Below are 16,181 nucleotides of genomic sequence, written 5' to 3'. Positions count from 1 at the left end.
GTTCAATATTGAGTTGGCCCACCTTTTGCAGCTATAACAGCTTCAACTCTTCTGGGAAGGCTGTCCACAAGGTTTAGGAGTGTGTCTATGGGAACGTTTCACTGGCTTAAAAAAAAATGAACTTCCCATGGTTTATGCACAACATGACAAGTTGTCATATTTAGACAATTTTACTGTTGTCAAATGGGACCCATTCACATGCATAGAACCGCAAGGCACCAAAGTGTAAAGGAGACCGTTTCAGAGCAATGCTCCAGGCTTTTAATGGTTAACACAGGCAGTGAGGAGGCCTTAAGCCTTGTACACACAATCAGATTTTCATCAGTTTTTTTTGCATACTAGTCTCATATCAAAAGGGAAGATGTTACTCACCATCAGAAAAGTTTTGTATGACAGAATTCAACGTCAGAAGTGACGTATGTGTTCTTTAGTTTCTGAGCATGCGTAGTCTCGCTCTTCAGATTTTTTACAACCGAAAACCTTACTAATGAAATGAAAATCAGACGTTCCAGTTTTTGTCTGAGGAAAATTTGCAATCAGCTGTCAAAAGCCCCATACTAACGATCAGAGAATTGGCAGATTGTTCATCAGATGAAATTTAACTTCCGATTTTCTGATTGAGCGCCTTAAGGAATACATTAAAACATGTTGTTAGTAAGCTTTCACAAGGACAACAATGTAAGACTCATAAGCTCAGTCTTGTCTGGTCCCCTTTATGGCCATCAGATATGTGCTGTTCTGAAAATAGTTCTCTTGCTCTCAAGCATTCTGTATACTATTGCTCCAGACTTTATATTTCAGTTTTCTGTAGACTGAACGGAGTATTTTGTTTTAATTGAACATTTTCCCAGCTTTTATCTTCTCTGTTTGTCATAGAATAGCTGTCCTGATGCTGAAAGCTGCTCTAAATAATTCCAATTAGTAGGTTATAATTAGTTGCATTCCCCGAGAACAGCAGGGGACTAAACAAATAACATATTTTATTCTGTTATTGCTGAATGTTATCGCTCTGTAATAGTCTATGTAGAAACCAATTAGGGCAAAAGAGCCAACGAGTCTTGCAATGGCTTTATTTATAGCTCCATTTTTTGGCTGTCAAAGGACCCAGTCCACGGATGGGAGAACGGATCATTGAGCATCTAAGATATGACCTTGTATTTCCTGATGTATTCTGGGGGGTCCCAAATTCCTGGCTAAGTACTGATCCAGTTTAGTGGCTACTTTATGACTTCTTTCTCTGAAAGAGCCTCCATCACAGACTCTTTACCTAGATAGGTGTAGCGGGGTGACAATCGCCACAATGTGCACCCCCGGGGGCGTGCAATGGCTTGATATCCTGCCGGACATCATATGGCGTCCGGTCAGGATATTGAAACCACTTTGCCACCGTCATTTTTCTATATGGTAGGCGGCAAGTGGTTAGCAATAAAAAATATCATCCTGCATGCAATGCTTCAAGTACTCATGCGCTCCCAGAGAGCACTATACAGATCTCAGCTTATGCTTAGTCAAGGCCTTGCCTGCCACTTTCCATAACCCACCATTGGGCACTTGGCTGCCCTTTACCTTAAACTGGCTGTGGGTTGGGTTATGTGTCAATAACCTTTAAATTGGCCATACATTGAATGAATTTCAGCTGGTATCTGATGTCAAAAACATCTTTCGATCCAATCAGATACAGGCACTGTGTGGGTTTTTTTTGACAGCTGGCGGCTGAATGTAGCTGAAATGCCAAAATGAATAAGGTTTTGAAAAACATTATACTTGTTTGGCAAAGGGAAGTCTTAAGGAAAAAAATGATAGTATCCCAGAGATGAGTCTAAGCCCTTGTACACACGGTCGGAGATCCCGACAACCAAATCCGTCGGATTTTGTCCGATGGATCTTGTCCGAAACTGTTGCATGCACACGGTTGGACAAAGTTGTCGGAAAATCCGATCTTTCAGAACGTGATGACGTAATTTACGATGGGACTACGTTCAGGCTAGTAGCCAATAGCTTTGATGTAGGAATTTGATCTGAGCATGCGTGGCACTTTGTCCGATCGGAATTCTCTACACATGATCGGAGTATGTTCGATCGGAGCAGTTTGTCGGAAAATATTTCCAGCAAGTTGGAAAATTTGGTCCAACGGATATTCAGACGGAAACAGTCCAATGCATACCACACACAGTCGGAATATCCGACAAACCGCTCCGATCGGACACATTCCGGCGGAATCTCCGACCGTGTGTACAAGGGCTAAAGGAGATGTACCATAAGACAAATGTGGAGGCTGCCCCTGCTAATCTCCTCTTGAAAACGTTAGGGGACTAGCTGTCATGGTGACCCTCTGGCTTTAATGCTTTCTGATTTACTACCATAATATGAGCTACTAACTAGTAATACTAATTACTAATACTAACCTGAAACTATTTTGTGAACCATGTCACTTGTATATTACTGGTTTAAGGTTTGTGATTCATATAGTATTGAGATCAAAGACATTGAGGCAGACAACAAATTCAGAACATGGGTCAGTAATCTGACCAGATAATAATGTGTGCTGTACAAAGTAACACATCACTGAAAAAAGGAGTTTATTATGCTCTGAGTTTCAATTATTACATTTACAAATATATTATTTTGCTCATTGGTACAAGGTAGTATATTCATTTTACAACAGAGCAGCTCATATTAGGTGGCTCCATTTTTAGGGCCAAATAAGTGTATGGCCAAAATAAATCTCTGACATCCAGGACTGTGCATTCTGAATCAATATTGCCTTGGCAGGGAGGTTATGTTTTTCCATACAAATGTCTATTATGAACAAATTATGTCTAAAGTGTCCTGATTTGTCAGACAATCTTAGCCTGTCTGATTTTTACCTCTGTGGGGCACTGGGAATATACAGCTCCCTCCATATGCAGTAGCCATTTCAATGGGAGTCCTTGTCACCCCCATGAATTCCTACAGGGAGAGCCATCCTCAGTATGGTTCCCAATAGAAATGCATGGGGGGAACCAGCTCCACAGTGCCGTTCAGCCAAGTTCCTTTCAGCCACATCTGAGCTGAAATCTTTTCAACCTTCTATTTTAAGGGGATTGTGCAATCCACATGACCAGTGCAGCAAATTAAAGAAGAGAAAAACTTTAGGTGCTTTAGATAAAAAAAAAGTCTTTATACACCGTTCCTAAAGCATCTCAAAGATGCTGCTTGCAGGACTTTTTTTAGCATCCTGCCAGCGCACCGCTCCAGTGTGAAAGCCCTCGGGCTTTTACACTGGAGTGAGAGGAGAGGCGCTTTATAGTTGCTATTTTTAGCGCTATAGCGACTGTAAAGTGCCTGTGAAAGCAGTCATAATGACATGTAGGTCATCAGAGTAATGGTGACTTTAAGTAAAAGATCTGAGTCTTCGATCACAGCAATATGCCTGGAGACTAGCGAGGAGAAGCTGCAAAGTTTCGTTTCCAGAACAAGGCAAAGTTTCTTTAGTTCCTCTTTACTTTTCCTGGGGAACAACATTTCCTAATCAGAGCCCTGAATAATGTGACAATGAGGTAGATGGCCGCAGTGAGGATGACGACGAGGAAAAGAATGACATCCAGCAGCCAATATTGATACCAGGGCAGTTTGTAAGAATAGGGATGAAGATGACCGCCTCCACCGGACTGGATGATGTGATCCACCCATCTCACTAATTGCTGGTCTGGAGGAAAGGGCTGTGACCTCCTGATGGCTTGTAGCTTCATTGCTGATGTCTTGTAGCTGTGAACACATGACAAAATACAAGGAGGATCATGGACAAAGATTTTAGTTGACCTGAGTAAATTTACAACAGAGCTTTAAAGACACGTAACAAAAAAATATTGAAGGACGTCAAGCACATTTGCATACCTCCCATACCTCCCAACTTATTGAGATGGAAATGAGGGACGCCTATTAGAAAAAGTATGCAGGCATAGGGCACACCCTCTGCCATGCCTCCCTTAACCACTTAAGGACCGCCTCCTGCACATATACGTCAGCAGAATGGCACATGTGGGCACAAGCACGTACCTGTACGTTGCTCTTTAAGTGCCCAGCTGTGGGTCGGGAGCGCACCACCGGCGACACGCTCCCGACCCAGTCCTGAGCTCCGTGACCATGACCGCGGGACCAGCGGACCCGACCCGATCGACACTGGTGTCCCGCGATCGGGTCACAAAGTTGAAGAACGAGGAGAGGTCTGTGTAAACAAACCTCTCCCAGTGCTTCCTACTGTGGCTGTCATCGATCGTCTGTTCCCTGAAATAGGGAAAGACGATCAGTGACGTCACATGCCAGGCCACGCCCCCTACAATTAAAAAAGCCCAGAACGTCATACATAACCCCTCCTCGCCCCCTAGTGGTTAACCCCTTCACTGCCAGTGTCATTTACACAGGAATCAGTGCATTTAAATAGCACTGATTGCTGTATAAATGACAATGGTCCCAAAAATGTGGCAAAAATGTCCGATGTGTCCGCCATAATGTCGCAGTCACAATAAAAATCGCTGATCGCCGCCATTACTAGTAAACAAAAAAAATATTAATAAAAATGCTATAAAACTATCCCCAATTTTGTAAACGCTATAACTTTTGTGCAACCCAATCAATAATCACTAATTGCAATTTTTTTTACCAAAAATATGTAGAAGAATACGTATCGGCCTAAACTGAGGAAAAATAATGTTTTTTTTCATATATTTTTTGGGGATATTTATTATAGCAAAAAGTAAAAAATATTGAATTTTTTTCAAAATTGGCACTCTATTTTTTTTTATAGCGCAAAAAATAAAACCCGCAGGGGTGATCAAATACCACCAAAAGAAAGCTCTATTTGTGGGAAAAAAAGGACGCCAATTTTGTTTGGGAGCCACGTCGCACAACCGCGCAATTGTCAGTTAAAATAACGCAGTGCCGAATCGCAAAAAAGGGGCCTGGTCCTTTGGCTGCAAATTGGTCTGGGGCTTAAGTGGTTAAAGGGGAATTGTACAAAAAAACTAGATTGGTTTAACCCACAAGGATTTTTTTTTACCACTATCATTCCTTTTTATTGGCTTTTGGAATTAAAAAATACAGAAATTTAAAAATCAGATGAAAGGTTTAGCGCTGGAAAACACTTTTTGATAGGTAAAAAGTGCATTTTATATACAACTATATAGATCAGACCAAAATGAGGGATAAATGAGGAGGAAAAAGGGGACAGAGGGACATTTCTCCAAATCAGGGACAGTCCCTCAAAATCAGGGACAGTTGGGAGCTATGCATTTGCTAAAGTAACATTTTACTTTTTCCTCCTGCTGTCCCATGAACACATGAGTGGATTCTCTGTATAGCACCACTTTAAATAATCATAATATCACACTACACAGAATACTTCTTTCTTATGGATTGACATGCTGGACATTTTCATACATCTTGGAAACAATATTCACAAAAAATTTACAATTTAAAGGACTAATCTTCAAAGCCTGAGACTGTATCAAGAAATCAGGTAGCCAATGCTGACCATATACTCGTAGAATGGTTCATTTTAAGAACATTGCTTTGAATTTCTAATCCTTAGTGAAGTTGATATGTGTTTTCGACTCCAGTGAGCAGAAAATTCGAAGGCGTGGCATGGAAAATGTTTCTATGGCCGCGTACACACGGGCGGATTGTATGGCCTACTTAGTCCGTCGAAACACATTTCAGCGGACAGTCCGCTCGTGTGTGGGCTTCAGCGGACTTTTTCAGCGTGCAGTCTGGCGTACTAAGTATTTCGGAATTTCCGTAATACTGTCCGTCATACTTTGGTTTCAGCGGACAATCCGCTCGTGAGTAGGCTAGTTCGACGGACTAAGAATGGCGCATGCTCAGAAAGGATTTACACGGCGGAAGGTTGCATTGCTGTATATTGGACTTCCTATTTCTAGTCCCGTCGTACGTGCTGTACACGTCATCGCGCAAGCTTTCGACGGACTGTTTGTGCATCCGTGTGTGGTCAAGTCCGTGTGTGGTCAAGCCGCCTAGAGGCGATTCAGTTCGCATTGTGCGCTATATAAGTATTTCATTCATTCATTCATTCATTCATTCGAAAGTATGACGGACTGTCCATCGGATTGTATGACGGACTAAGTAGGCCATACAATCCGCCAGTGTGTACGCGGCTTAACAGTGTATTTGGTTTTTGTTTGGTAAAGTCCATTCATTCCAAAATCAAATGTTAAAAGCAAACAACATTTTTTGTTAAGTCATCAAATGTGCTGAGAATTTTTTTACGAATGTTCATATGAATGTTCCAAAGTCTACTAGTGTATGGTGAGATTATCATTTAACGGCCTTCAAGGATGAGAAATTAACAGATTTACTCTGTTCACTCAGACAGCAACCAGCCATCATAAACAGTCATGCAAAAGTAAAGCTGATAATCGACTTTTCAAAATTCTGCAGGGACTAGCCTAACATTGATGAGTGTATTGCAGGCCTTGCTCAACAGAAATTGATCACTTGAATGACTTATGTCCAAGGAGCATGCTATAAAACTTTAGTTTAACAGCTGCAGGCACTTATCGTCATCAGTGCATTCTGCTATGGGTGAGTTCTGCTGTTCCAGGGGGAGCATGGTTTCCTCCATGCACCTCGTTTGTGTGACAATGGGAATCTTTTTTAACCACTTTCCAACTGCGCTATAGCCAAAAGATGGCTACAACACGGTCATCCAATTCTGGGAGGGCGTCCATGGACACAGCTGATCACAGATCGGGGTAAAGAGCCAATCACAGCAGCCCTTTACCATGTTATCAGCTGTGTCCAATCAAACAAACTTGCTGGTTATAATTTATCGCTTATTGGTTATCGCTCTGTCACAGCATGAGGAGAGGAGAGTCGGTAACTGACAAGTGTGACAGGGGACATTTACACTGATGATCAGAGCACTGATCAACAGTGTCCTAATTATCAGTGCAACCCAACAGTGCCAAGCAGTGCCACCTATCAGTGCCGCCTCATCAGTGTCCATCAGTGCTGTCTCATCAGTGCCCACTAGTGCCGCCTATCAGTTCCTCCTTATTAGTGCCGCTATCAGTGCGCATCAGTGCCACATATTAGTGCAGCCTCATCCATGCCTATAAGTGCCTCCTCATAAGTGCCCATCAGTGCAGCCTCATCAGCCCCCATCAGTGGTGGAGAAAATGTACTTACGGTATTTGTAACATTTTATAACAGAAACTAAGAAAAAAAAATTGTTTGTTTAGCAACAAATAAAAAACCTAGTGGTAAAAAATACCACCAAAAAAAAAGCTCTATCTAAAAAAATGATAAAACATTTCATATGAGTACAGTGTTACATGACTGAGTAATTGGGATTCAAAGTGCTAACATAATATAATAATTTCTGGCGCATGGGAAGTATGTCACCTTAACCACTTGCCAACCGCCGCACGACGATGTACGTCCTATTTTTGAAGAGGGATATCTCGGTAACGGCAGCAGCTGCTGCCACAACCGAGATATCCATCTCTTCAGGCGGCGGTCGGCTGTACGATAACGGTGGTCTCCGCGGCGGATTCACCGCGAGATCACCGCTATCGGTGGCGGGAGAGGTGCCACACCCCCTCCTGCCACCCTCCCGCACCTTCCGCCGCTTACCGGAGCCGTCGGTAGCGGCGGAGGCGATCGGGTCCTGTCGATGGCTGGGTATGGAGACGAGTGAGGCTAAGATGGCCCCCACTCGTCTCTATACCATAGGAGGGCGGAAGCAACGTCAAAACGTCACTTCCGCCCATACCTCTTAAAGGTATATTTTTTTTAAATGTCATTTTTTCTTTTTTTTTATAAATTTTTTTTTTTGGTGCATTTTAGCCCAAATATGAGATCTGAGGACTTTTTGACCCCAGATCTCATATTTAAGAGGACCTGTCATGCTTTTTTCTATTACAAGGGATGTTTACATTCCTTGTAATAGGAATAAAAGTGATCCATTTTTTTTTTTAAAACAGTGTAAAAATAAATAAAATCAATTAAAATAAATAAGAAAAAAAAAAAAGTTTTTTAAAAACACCCCGTCACGACGAGCTTGCGCACAGAAGCGAGCGCATACGTGAGTAGCGCCCGCATATGAAAACGGTGGTCAAACCACACATGTGAGGTATCGCCGCGATTGGTAGAATGAGAGCAATAATTCTAGCCCTAGACCTCCTCTGTAACTCAAAAAATGCAACCTGTAGAATTTTTTAAATGTCGCTTATGGAGATTTTTGAGGCTAAAAGTTTGACGCCATTCCACGAGCGGGCGCAATTTTGAAGCGTGACATGTTGGGTATCAATTTACTCGGCGTACCATTATCTTTCACAATATAAAAAAAATTGCACTAATTTTACTGTTGTCTTATTTTTTTATTCAAAAAAGTGATTTTTTTCCAAAAAAGGTGCGCTTGTAAGACCGCTGCGCAAATACGGTGTGAAAAAAAGGATTTCAATGACCACCATTTTATTCTCTAGGGTGTTCGAAAAAAAACAATATAAAATGTTTGGGGGTTCTAAGTAATTTTCTAGCAAAAAAACAGTTTTAAACATGTAAACACCAAGTCTGAAAAAGAGGCCTGGTCCTTAAGTGGTTAAAGAACAAAAGGGCATGTGAGAACACAGCTCTGTAATAAATGTCTCAGTCCATGAAATAGTCCATAGATTTAGGAATACATGAAGCAAGTAGCAGCAGCTTTCCTCGGAGTATAGCCACCTCTGTATGAATGAAAACAAGTGAAGAGAAGGAGGCGCCACCCAAGTGTAGCAATCAAAAATCGGTTTTATTCACAATGGCATTAAAAACTCACAAGATTGAGTAGTTAAACGCTTCCCAAAAAACATGGAGATGCCGCTCTAGTCCTTCCTGCAGGCACCACACTGTGCTGGGGAACCGCTGGAGATGGAAGAGATGGATGGAGCATCCTGTGGCCACTAGGAAGTCTATGCCAACCAGCGTGGAACGCACAGTCGATGTGACGTCACCAGAACAGAAAAGACAGCCGGGACAGCAGGCTACGTGCTTGGAGCCACCAGCTTGTTCTATAGGCCTTGTAGAAGGAGCTGGTGGCTATGAGCGTGTAGCCTGTTAACCCGGCCATCTCTTCTGTTCTGGTGATGTCACATCTGCCGTGCATTCCACACTGTCTGGCGTTGACTTCCTGGTGGCCACGGGATGCTCCATCCATCTCTTCCATCTCCAGCGGTTCCCCAGTACAGCATGGTGACTGCAGGAAAGACCAGAGCGGCATCTACATGTTTAAGCATTTAACTACTCGATCTTGTGAGTTTTTAAAACCATTGTGAATAAAACCAATTTTTAATTGCTACACTTAGGTGGGGCTTCCTTCTCTTCCTTTGGTATTTAAAGTGCGACAGCATTGAAAGCTGTAAAAAGAAGCCTGGGCAAGAAGGGAGTGAAAGTGCCCGGTGTTGAACTGAAGTGGGGTTATTTCAGCCAGCCAACTACCTGTTTATGGCCAGCTAAACATTGTTGCATGATCTATTGGAAAACAGCTAGATCCTGAAAAACTGTTAGTATGGGTTTGGTCCCATACCATCATTGCCATGAAGGGATTCCTGTTATCAGTGGTAGGTATTGTGGGGGGGGGGGGGGGGGCAGCTCCTAGGTTCTTCCTGTGTGTTAACTGTTCAAAACTAAAACACATTCCGTGGCAGACTCAGGAGTCAGGTGCCACTTGTGGTGTTATGCGATGTCCTTCAGATCAGTGTTAATTTCATCAACAAAAACATTTTCGTCAAAGATTTAGTTGGCGGCTTTTTTCACAGTGATGAAAACTAAACGAAGAATTCAGCACATTTTTGTCCACTGCCAAAAACTATGACGACAATCAAATCCATTTTTGTTAACGAATGAAAACAGGATGAAAATGTGAGTCAGAGATGTTTACCCTCGTGAACTAACTTCCGCTTTTTCACGGAGCTCCGCCTGCTTCCGAAATCCGTTCCCAGCAAGCATGTCGAGACGACTGCCAGAGACCTGAGTGTGAGAGGGCAGCACCGGGCATTATAGGCCAGCCAGGCTGAGGCCTCCCGAGTCCCGACTCCCGAGATGACCACGCTGCTAGGCACCCAGAGCAGGGTAGACTGTGAGTGTGTACAGTTGTGTATCACAATTACAGCACAGCAGGCCTGACTAAATTATTCGACTAAAATGTACTGGAGATTTTAGTCAAAATCGAATATGTGTTTAGTTAAATTGTAATGCATTATTTAACCATTTCTCTAGAATTTCCAAGCTCATTATATACTCCTAGAGTAAAATAATCTAATATCATGTTATAATTTATGCCTAAAATGAGACTAAAAGTAAAATGGCTTTTTAGTCCTTAGACTAAGACTAAAGCAAAATCGAAAATTTGCTGCCAAAATTAACACTGCTACAGATATTACATTGCCAACAATTACCTTTTATTTTCTATGATGTGTTGAATAGTGCTGGCAAAGTTTTCAGCTTTAAGTTGCTCAGGTAGAATATAGGTTCCCATTTCTCTGTCTTTTATTCTGGCCATATTTTCATACTGATCCCCAAACAGTGGAATCCCAAGAACAGGAACACCATGGTGCACAGCTTCCATTAAACTGTTCATTCCTCCGTGTGTCACCAGTAGACGCACTTTGGGGTGTCCTGAAATTGCAAAAACAATAAAAATAAAGAGTCAGACCAGAAGAGGAAAGCATGGGGGGGAGAAGAGAGTATCAGAGAGGGGTAAGAAAGACTGAGTTAGGGTAAGGAAGAGAGGACAGAAATGAGGCAGGGAAAGGTAGAACATAAAAAAGCTGGCCATACAGGGATTGAAAGTTGGCAGGTTCAGCAGTGACCAGCCGAATGTTGATCACTGTGTGGGAGTTCCTGCTCAATAGAAGGCAGATGTTTAAACAACGTCTGTCAAAGGTGCATGATGGAAAACTTTTTTCGACCAAGGGCTGCGGTCGCTGATCAGTGTATTCTGACAGCTAGAGTGGATGGAGGAATCTTGTTTGAACAGAGAAAAAAAAACTAACCATCTATGGTCAGCTTTGGGGTGGCGGGAGGGAGGACATATTTAAGGTAGAGGAAAGAAGGACAGAGTCAGGGTGGGGAAAGGTAGGACAGAGTTAGGGGAGGAAAGGAGGCCAGAGTTGGGGTGGAGGAATGGAAGACAGAGTTAAGGTAGAGCAAGTTAACACAGAGTTAGGGTGCAGGAATGGCAGACAGTGTTTGGTAGAGGAAGTAAGGATAAAGTTAGGGTAGGAAAAGGGAGGATGAAGTTAGGGTGGACGAAGGAAGGACAGAATCAAGATGAAGAAAGAGAGGACAGAGTAGGGCAAGGCCACAGGGTAGACAGAAGAGAAGACATCTTCGGGGGCCTAAGGAGTAGGGGGCACATGCAGCTAAAGTAGTCCACAACTCATGGAGTGTGCCTTTTCACTGCTGGCACTATAGGACCTTGAGCTAGGTTAGAGGATGAAAAAACAGAGTTGGATTAGGAAAGGGAGGGCAAAATCAAGGTGGGACAATGGAGAGCAAGGTTAGGGCAATAAAAGCGAGGGTAGCATGGTAGGATGTAGAAGGTAGAACAAGTACCACAATTTAAAGGAAAGGAAGTACAGCTAATTTCTAGCAAAAAAGTAACTTCATATTACTAAAAGATTTTTACCTAGTAAATCATTCTGCGACAACCAGTCCATAATTTTCACATTTGGAGGAATTTCCACATCTTTTGGCCATTTTGACCTCTGATACCTCCAGATCACCTTCTGCTGAATCTTAGCTAATCCACCGTTCATCTCCTTGAAAAATTCCACTACAGGGAGTGAGGACAACATCGATCCAAGAGTCACCACAATGAAACCAGCATCCCCGGACTCAGATATAAAGTCTTCCAGTTCCTGAATGTAATAAAATAAAACATATTTATTTATAAAGTACAATTTTTTTTTATTAGACAATAAGGAAGTATCTGTCTGGCTTTTTTATATAATCTCTATTTAATTGCTGACAGAACAGATAAGCAGTGCAAGGCACAAAGTACACATCACAATTCCATGAACAACAGTATAATGGTTGCAAAGCATTGTATATCACAAGATCACACCAAGACTATGAATATATAAACTGTTAGATCTTATAAAATAACTTTAATTGCCCTTTAACGCTCCAGTTCACTCAGGACCTGCCTCTGCCCCAACCTTAAACTCCAAACAAACAATTATGACAAAAAGCAAAAAGAAAACGATAAAGAAAAAAAAAACAGCCCATCCGGTGTTCACCACTCCTTTCATATAATATGCATGATTTATCGGAGAAGTATATGAAGCCCTCCTATGCATTAAAGTTTATTTCCACTTTTGCAGCTAAATTGGGACAACAACTATTTTATATTTGTCACATGCCCTCATTTACATAGCATTTCAGAAATTATTTGAAAAATGCAGATTACCTTTTTAAATGTATTTATTTATTATTTATTTCAGGTACTTAAATGCTCTATTCTGGACACTCCAGCAAGGAAAATTCTACTTAGTTCACTTTGTGTACGAGGGGGCTGGCTGTTTACTATCATTAACCATGTCTGTACTATACAGACTGATCTTAATTATCAATTATAACTAAAATTTAACATTATTTGTCCTAACAAAGGCTTAAAGGTGTAAAGCCTGGGCCTCTTGCATTGTAAGTTAACAAGGATAGACATGGGACAGGCTTACGCTAGCATTAGTCAAAACACCTTGCAGTCAGCCATGATACCTCCTCCTGAGAAGCATCTAAAAGGTAAGAAATATTAAAAAAAAAAAAATTTTAAAGGCATGCCGTGTGAGGAACACATAAACATAGTGGTGTTTTCTCAAATTTGACTGCAAAAGTAGAAATACACTTGTAAGCTCATTATGTTTCTCGGCAATAGCGAAGTTAACAGATGTCTGGAGCTGCAAGTAGAAGTTCATAATAGTACGTACATTGGAAAAAAAAAAAGGTCAAATTAAAGGATTCTCCCACCAAAAGTAAAGAAATATCAGTTCTAAGCTACAACTGGTTGATATATACGAATTTGCATACATTTAACCACTCGTCTACCAGGGCAATTTTTACATTTTTCACACACATGTAAAAAATCTGCATTTTTGATAGAAAATTGCTATAAACCCCCAAAAAATTATATCGATTTTATGAAAGCAGAGCCCATGAAGAATAAAATGGTGGCAGTTGTATTTTTTTTCGGTAGCACAATATTTGCTAAACTCATTACCTAATGGACAGTATATTTTCATAAAATACACTAAAATAATTTTAATGCACACAAATGCAACAAAATACCACATTTTTGGGTATATTATAAAATGTATTTGTTGGTAAATAATAAAATGTGGTGTTGCATCAATTAAATAGAAACCCAGCATATCAAGCCTTAAAATTGCATGCATCTATAAAATAGCAAAGAGCTATGATACGCTAAAATTGTCCATAGACAATGCTTTAAAAGCCTTTTCAGATGGTCAGATTAGAGTTAACTGTACATTATGACCCAGAATTATTTCTCACTGCGATGTTTCTGGTGGTACCTTACATGCGTGGTACTATTTCCATTTACATACATGTGGAAAGGTGTGTGGGGTGGAGCTAAAAGCAGCTGTGAGGCTGCAAGGCCTTTTATAAACATGCTGTATCTTGGTAGACAAGGGATTCAGGCCAGCCTGGCTTTGACTCTGTACCATCTAGAATACAATGTATAGCATGTCTTTTGCATCTAAAATCAGCCATAGAGGGATCAAAATTTGGCCAAGTCAGTAGGACAAATTTTGATCCCTCTATGGGCAGGCTGGTTGTACTGAAGTTTTATTTACTCATTAACATCAGTACAACCAGCCTGTTTTTTTTTAATCATTGTAGTTTGTTGGTGGAGAAGGCTCCCTGTGCTCCCCACCGGCAGAACACAATAGCACTGTGAGAGGGATTCCCCCATCAACTCTGACAGTGTTTGTATTAAAGGAAATTGCATAATGTATGGCCTGCATTAGAGGAAACATGAACCAGTCTGGTTATTTTCATTTTATGACTTTTCAACAGCATAATACCAAGTCCTATGGCAAGAAGAGAAGGAGCCAAGAGTGCCAGTGGGGGACCCCAGAAGAGGAGGTATGGGGACGTTTTGTGCAAAACCATTGCACAGAGCAGGTAAGTAAACACATTTGTTATTTTACACAAAAAAATTGAATTTTTAACCTCTTTAAGATTATGGTTATAGTGCCAGTAAGTGACAGGGGTTGCAGTAAGTGAAGAAAGAGCTTCTCCCAAGTTTATGTCCTTGTCTGCTTCTTTCTGTTAAATTGACCCAGCAATGAAAACCTGCCAAATACTCTGACCCATTATCACTCTATCAAAAACCAATAAAAAAAATGTATATCTCTTTAGCATGTTTTATTAAATTATTATTATAAAATAAAAGTTATTCGGCCATACTCACTTGTGATATTGGTTTTACAGGTTTGGTCAATAATCCCCCAATTAACTGAACGTGAGGCAGAAGTGGACGAGGATACTCAAGGGTGAAGTCTATATTGTACAGCCAGAGCTCAGCTTTCAAGTGAAGATCAGCGATAGTTGGTCTAGACTCAGCAGGAAAATGCTCTTCGATGACACCATCATACAGTGAGTCCATCTTTTTCTGGATTACTAATGAACCCAGAAACATCACTGTGTTCTTTAAACGTCCAAAGAAATCCATCTGGTCAGAAAGCTGTGTCTGGAACAATGGAATATAGGACAGAGGAGTTGGCATTCCTACACGGTCAGCATTGGCCATCATCCCAGGAAAGAAAGCAATAAATGGGAGTCCCAGCTTTTCGGAGACCAGGAAAGTGCAGGGGTTGAATGCATCCACCACTGCAATGTCAAAATGTTCCTCCTTCAAGAAGTTTAAGATTTCTGTCTGGTGCAATGTTAGGTTGCACTGGTAAGACAGCTCCTTCAAAAATGTAAGGACAGACTGAACTCCTTGTCTGAAAAAGAGAAGTTTTCTCCACCTACTTAGTTTCATGGATAAGCTATCATAAATTACATCTTGGTTTATATAAAATAGCAATTCATAACATTTACAGAATACATGTTTACTAGATCCCATCTAGGAGGTTCGTAAATTTGCACTTGGTCTTCTGGAATCCTATGTCTTGTGGGAGACTGGCACGCCCATGGGTGAGATGGAGAAAAGTGGGAGGCCAAGGGAAGTCTATTGCCTAGTTTTCTCCCAAGTAGCACTCACTAGTTCAGAGATGTCAGACCTCAACTACCACACCTCAAAAAGCAGATACTGGACAGTTTGTACTCCAATCTGCTTGGACATGGTGTGGAGAAGGAATTAGGGATCTAATCGACCCATGATGCCTTTATAAAGACTACCTGCCTCTTCAGATATGCCGTTACATATGGTGTTTGTCAGTTATATTGTGAAAGCAATGCCATTTAGCAAAACTCTTTTAAAAAGTTAAAATATAATAAATAAATTCATAGGCCAGCATTTCTTGTTAACTCTAAAATGGATGACAGGCTTTTAAAGTAATTCCTAGCTATGGACAATTTTGAGGACAGTAATTTGCCGCTTTTTTGTAGATGTGTCTATTTTCATGACTTGATATATTTGGCATCTATTTAATTCACACAGTCTCATCTTTTACATTTAACAAAACATTTTGAGTTTGCATTTTGTAAAAAAACTTATTTTTAGTGTATGTTTTTCTGGAAAAAAAAAAAAAGGTTTCTTAAACAGAAATTATTTATTCTTTTGGGGTGTTTTAAGTACATGTTCATGTAAAAATATACATGTCTAGTTGTGTGTGAAAAATGAAAAAAATACAAATCAGCCTGGCAGTGATGGTGTTAAAGCCTAATTGCCCCTGTAACGACATATTCGGCGACCCATCACAGTTTGCTACAGAAGTGATGTTCTGTTGCCTCCATCTTGCTACACCCCACACTCGTCCACAGTAAGGATACATTAAGAAGGGGTAAAGTGGACATGTTATTACACCCATCTGAGTTTTCCTTTTTACACGTATTTATAACAGTAAAGTCAATTTCTATAGTGAAAAACAGGACTTACAACTCCATCTGACTGCCTAGATGTTGAATTTTAAAAGCAGCAAACTTCTGTCAGATTAGCAAACCTGTGGGATGAGCAG

The 16,181-nt window shown here is 41.0% G+C and overlaps 1 protein-coding gene across 1 annotated transcript in view; it reads right to left on the bottom strand.

Moving 5' to 3' along the window:
* Positions 1-2,562: 2,562 nt before the first annotated feature.
* Positions 2,563-16,181, bottom strand: part of LOC143940991 (UDP-glucuronosyltransferase 3A1-like) — a 40,857-nt gene continuing 27,238 nt past the window's right edge. Inside the window, exons 4-7 of the mRNA XM_077462861.1 lie at positions 14,471-15,005; positions 11,666-11,897; positions 10,434-10,653; positions 2,563-3,747 (exon numbers count right to left, since the gene is read on the bottom strand). Of these exons, the coding sequence (XP_077318987.1) occupies positions 3,471-3,747; positions 10,434-10,653; positions 11,666-11,897; positions 14,471-15,005 (1,264 nt within the window). The 3' untranslated portion in view covers positions 2,563-3,470. The remainder of the gene's footprint in view (positions 3,748-10,433; positions 10,654-11,665; positions 11,898-14,470; positions 15,006-16,181) is intronic.

The sequence above is a fragment of the Lithobates pipiens genome, unplaced genomic scaffold, assembly GCF_037356315.1.
Source record: "Lithobates pipiens isolate NorthernLeopardFrog02 unplaced genomic scaffold, aLitPip1_a1.2 Scaffold_3, whole genome shotgun sequence".
NCBI classification, from domain to species: domain Eukaryota; kingdom Metazoa; phylum Chordata; class Amphibia; order Anura; family Ranidae; genus Lithobates; species Lithobates pipiens.
The sequence above is the reverse complement of the archived record's forward strand: the minus strand, read 5'-3'. Positions and strand labels throughout refer to the sequence as shown.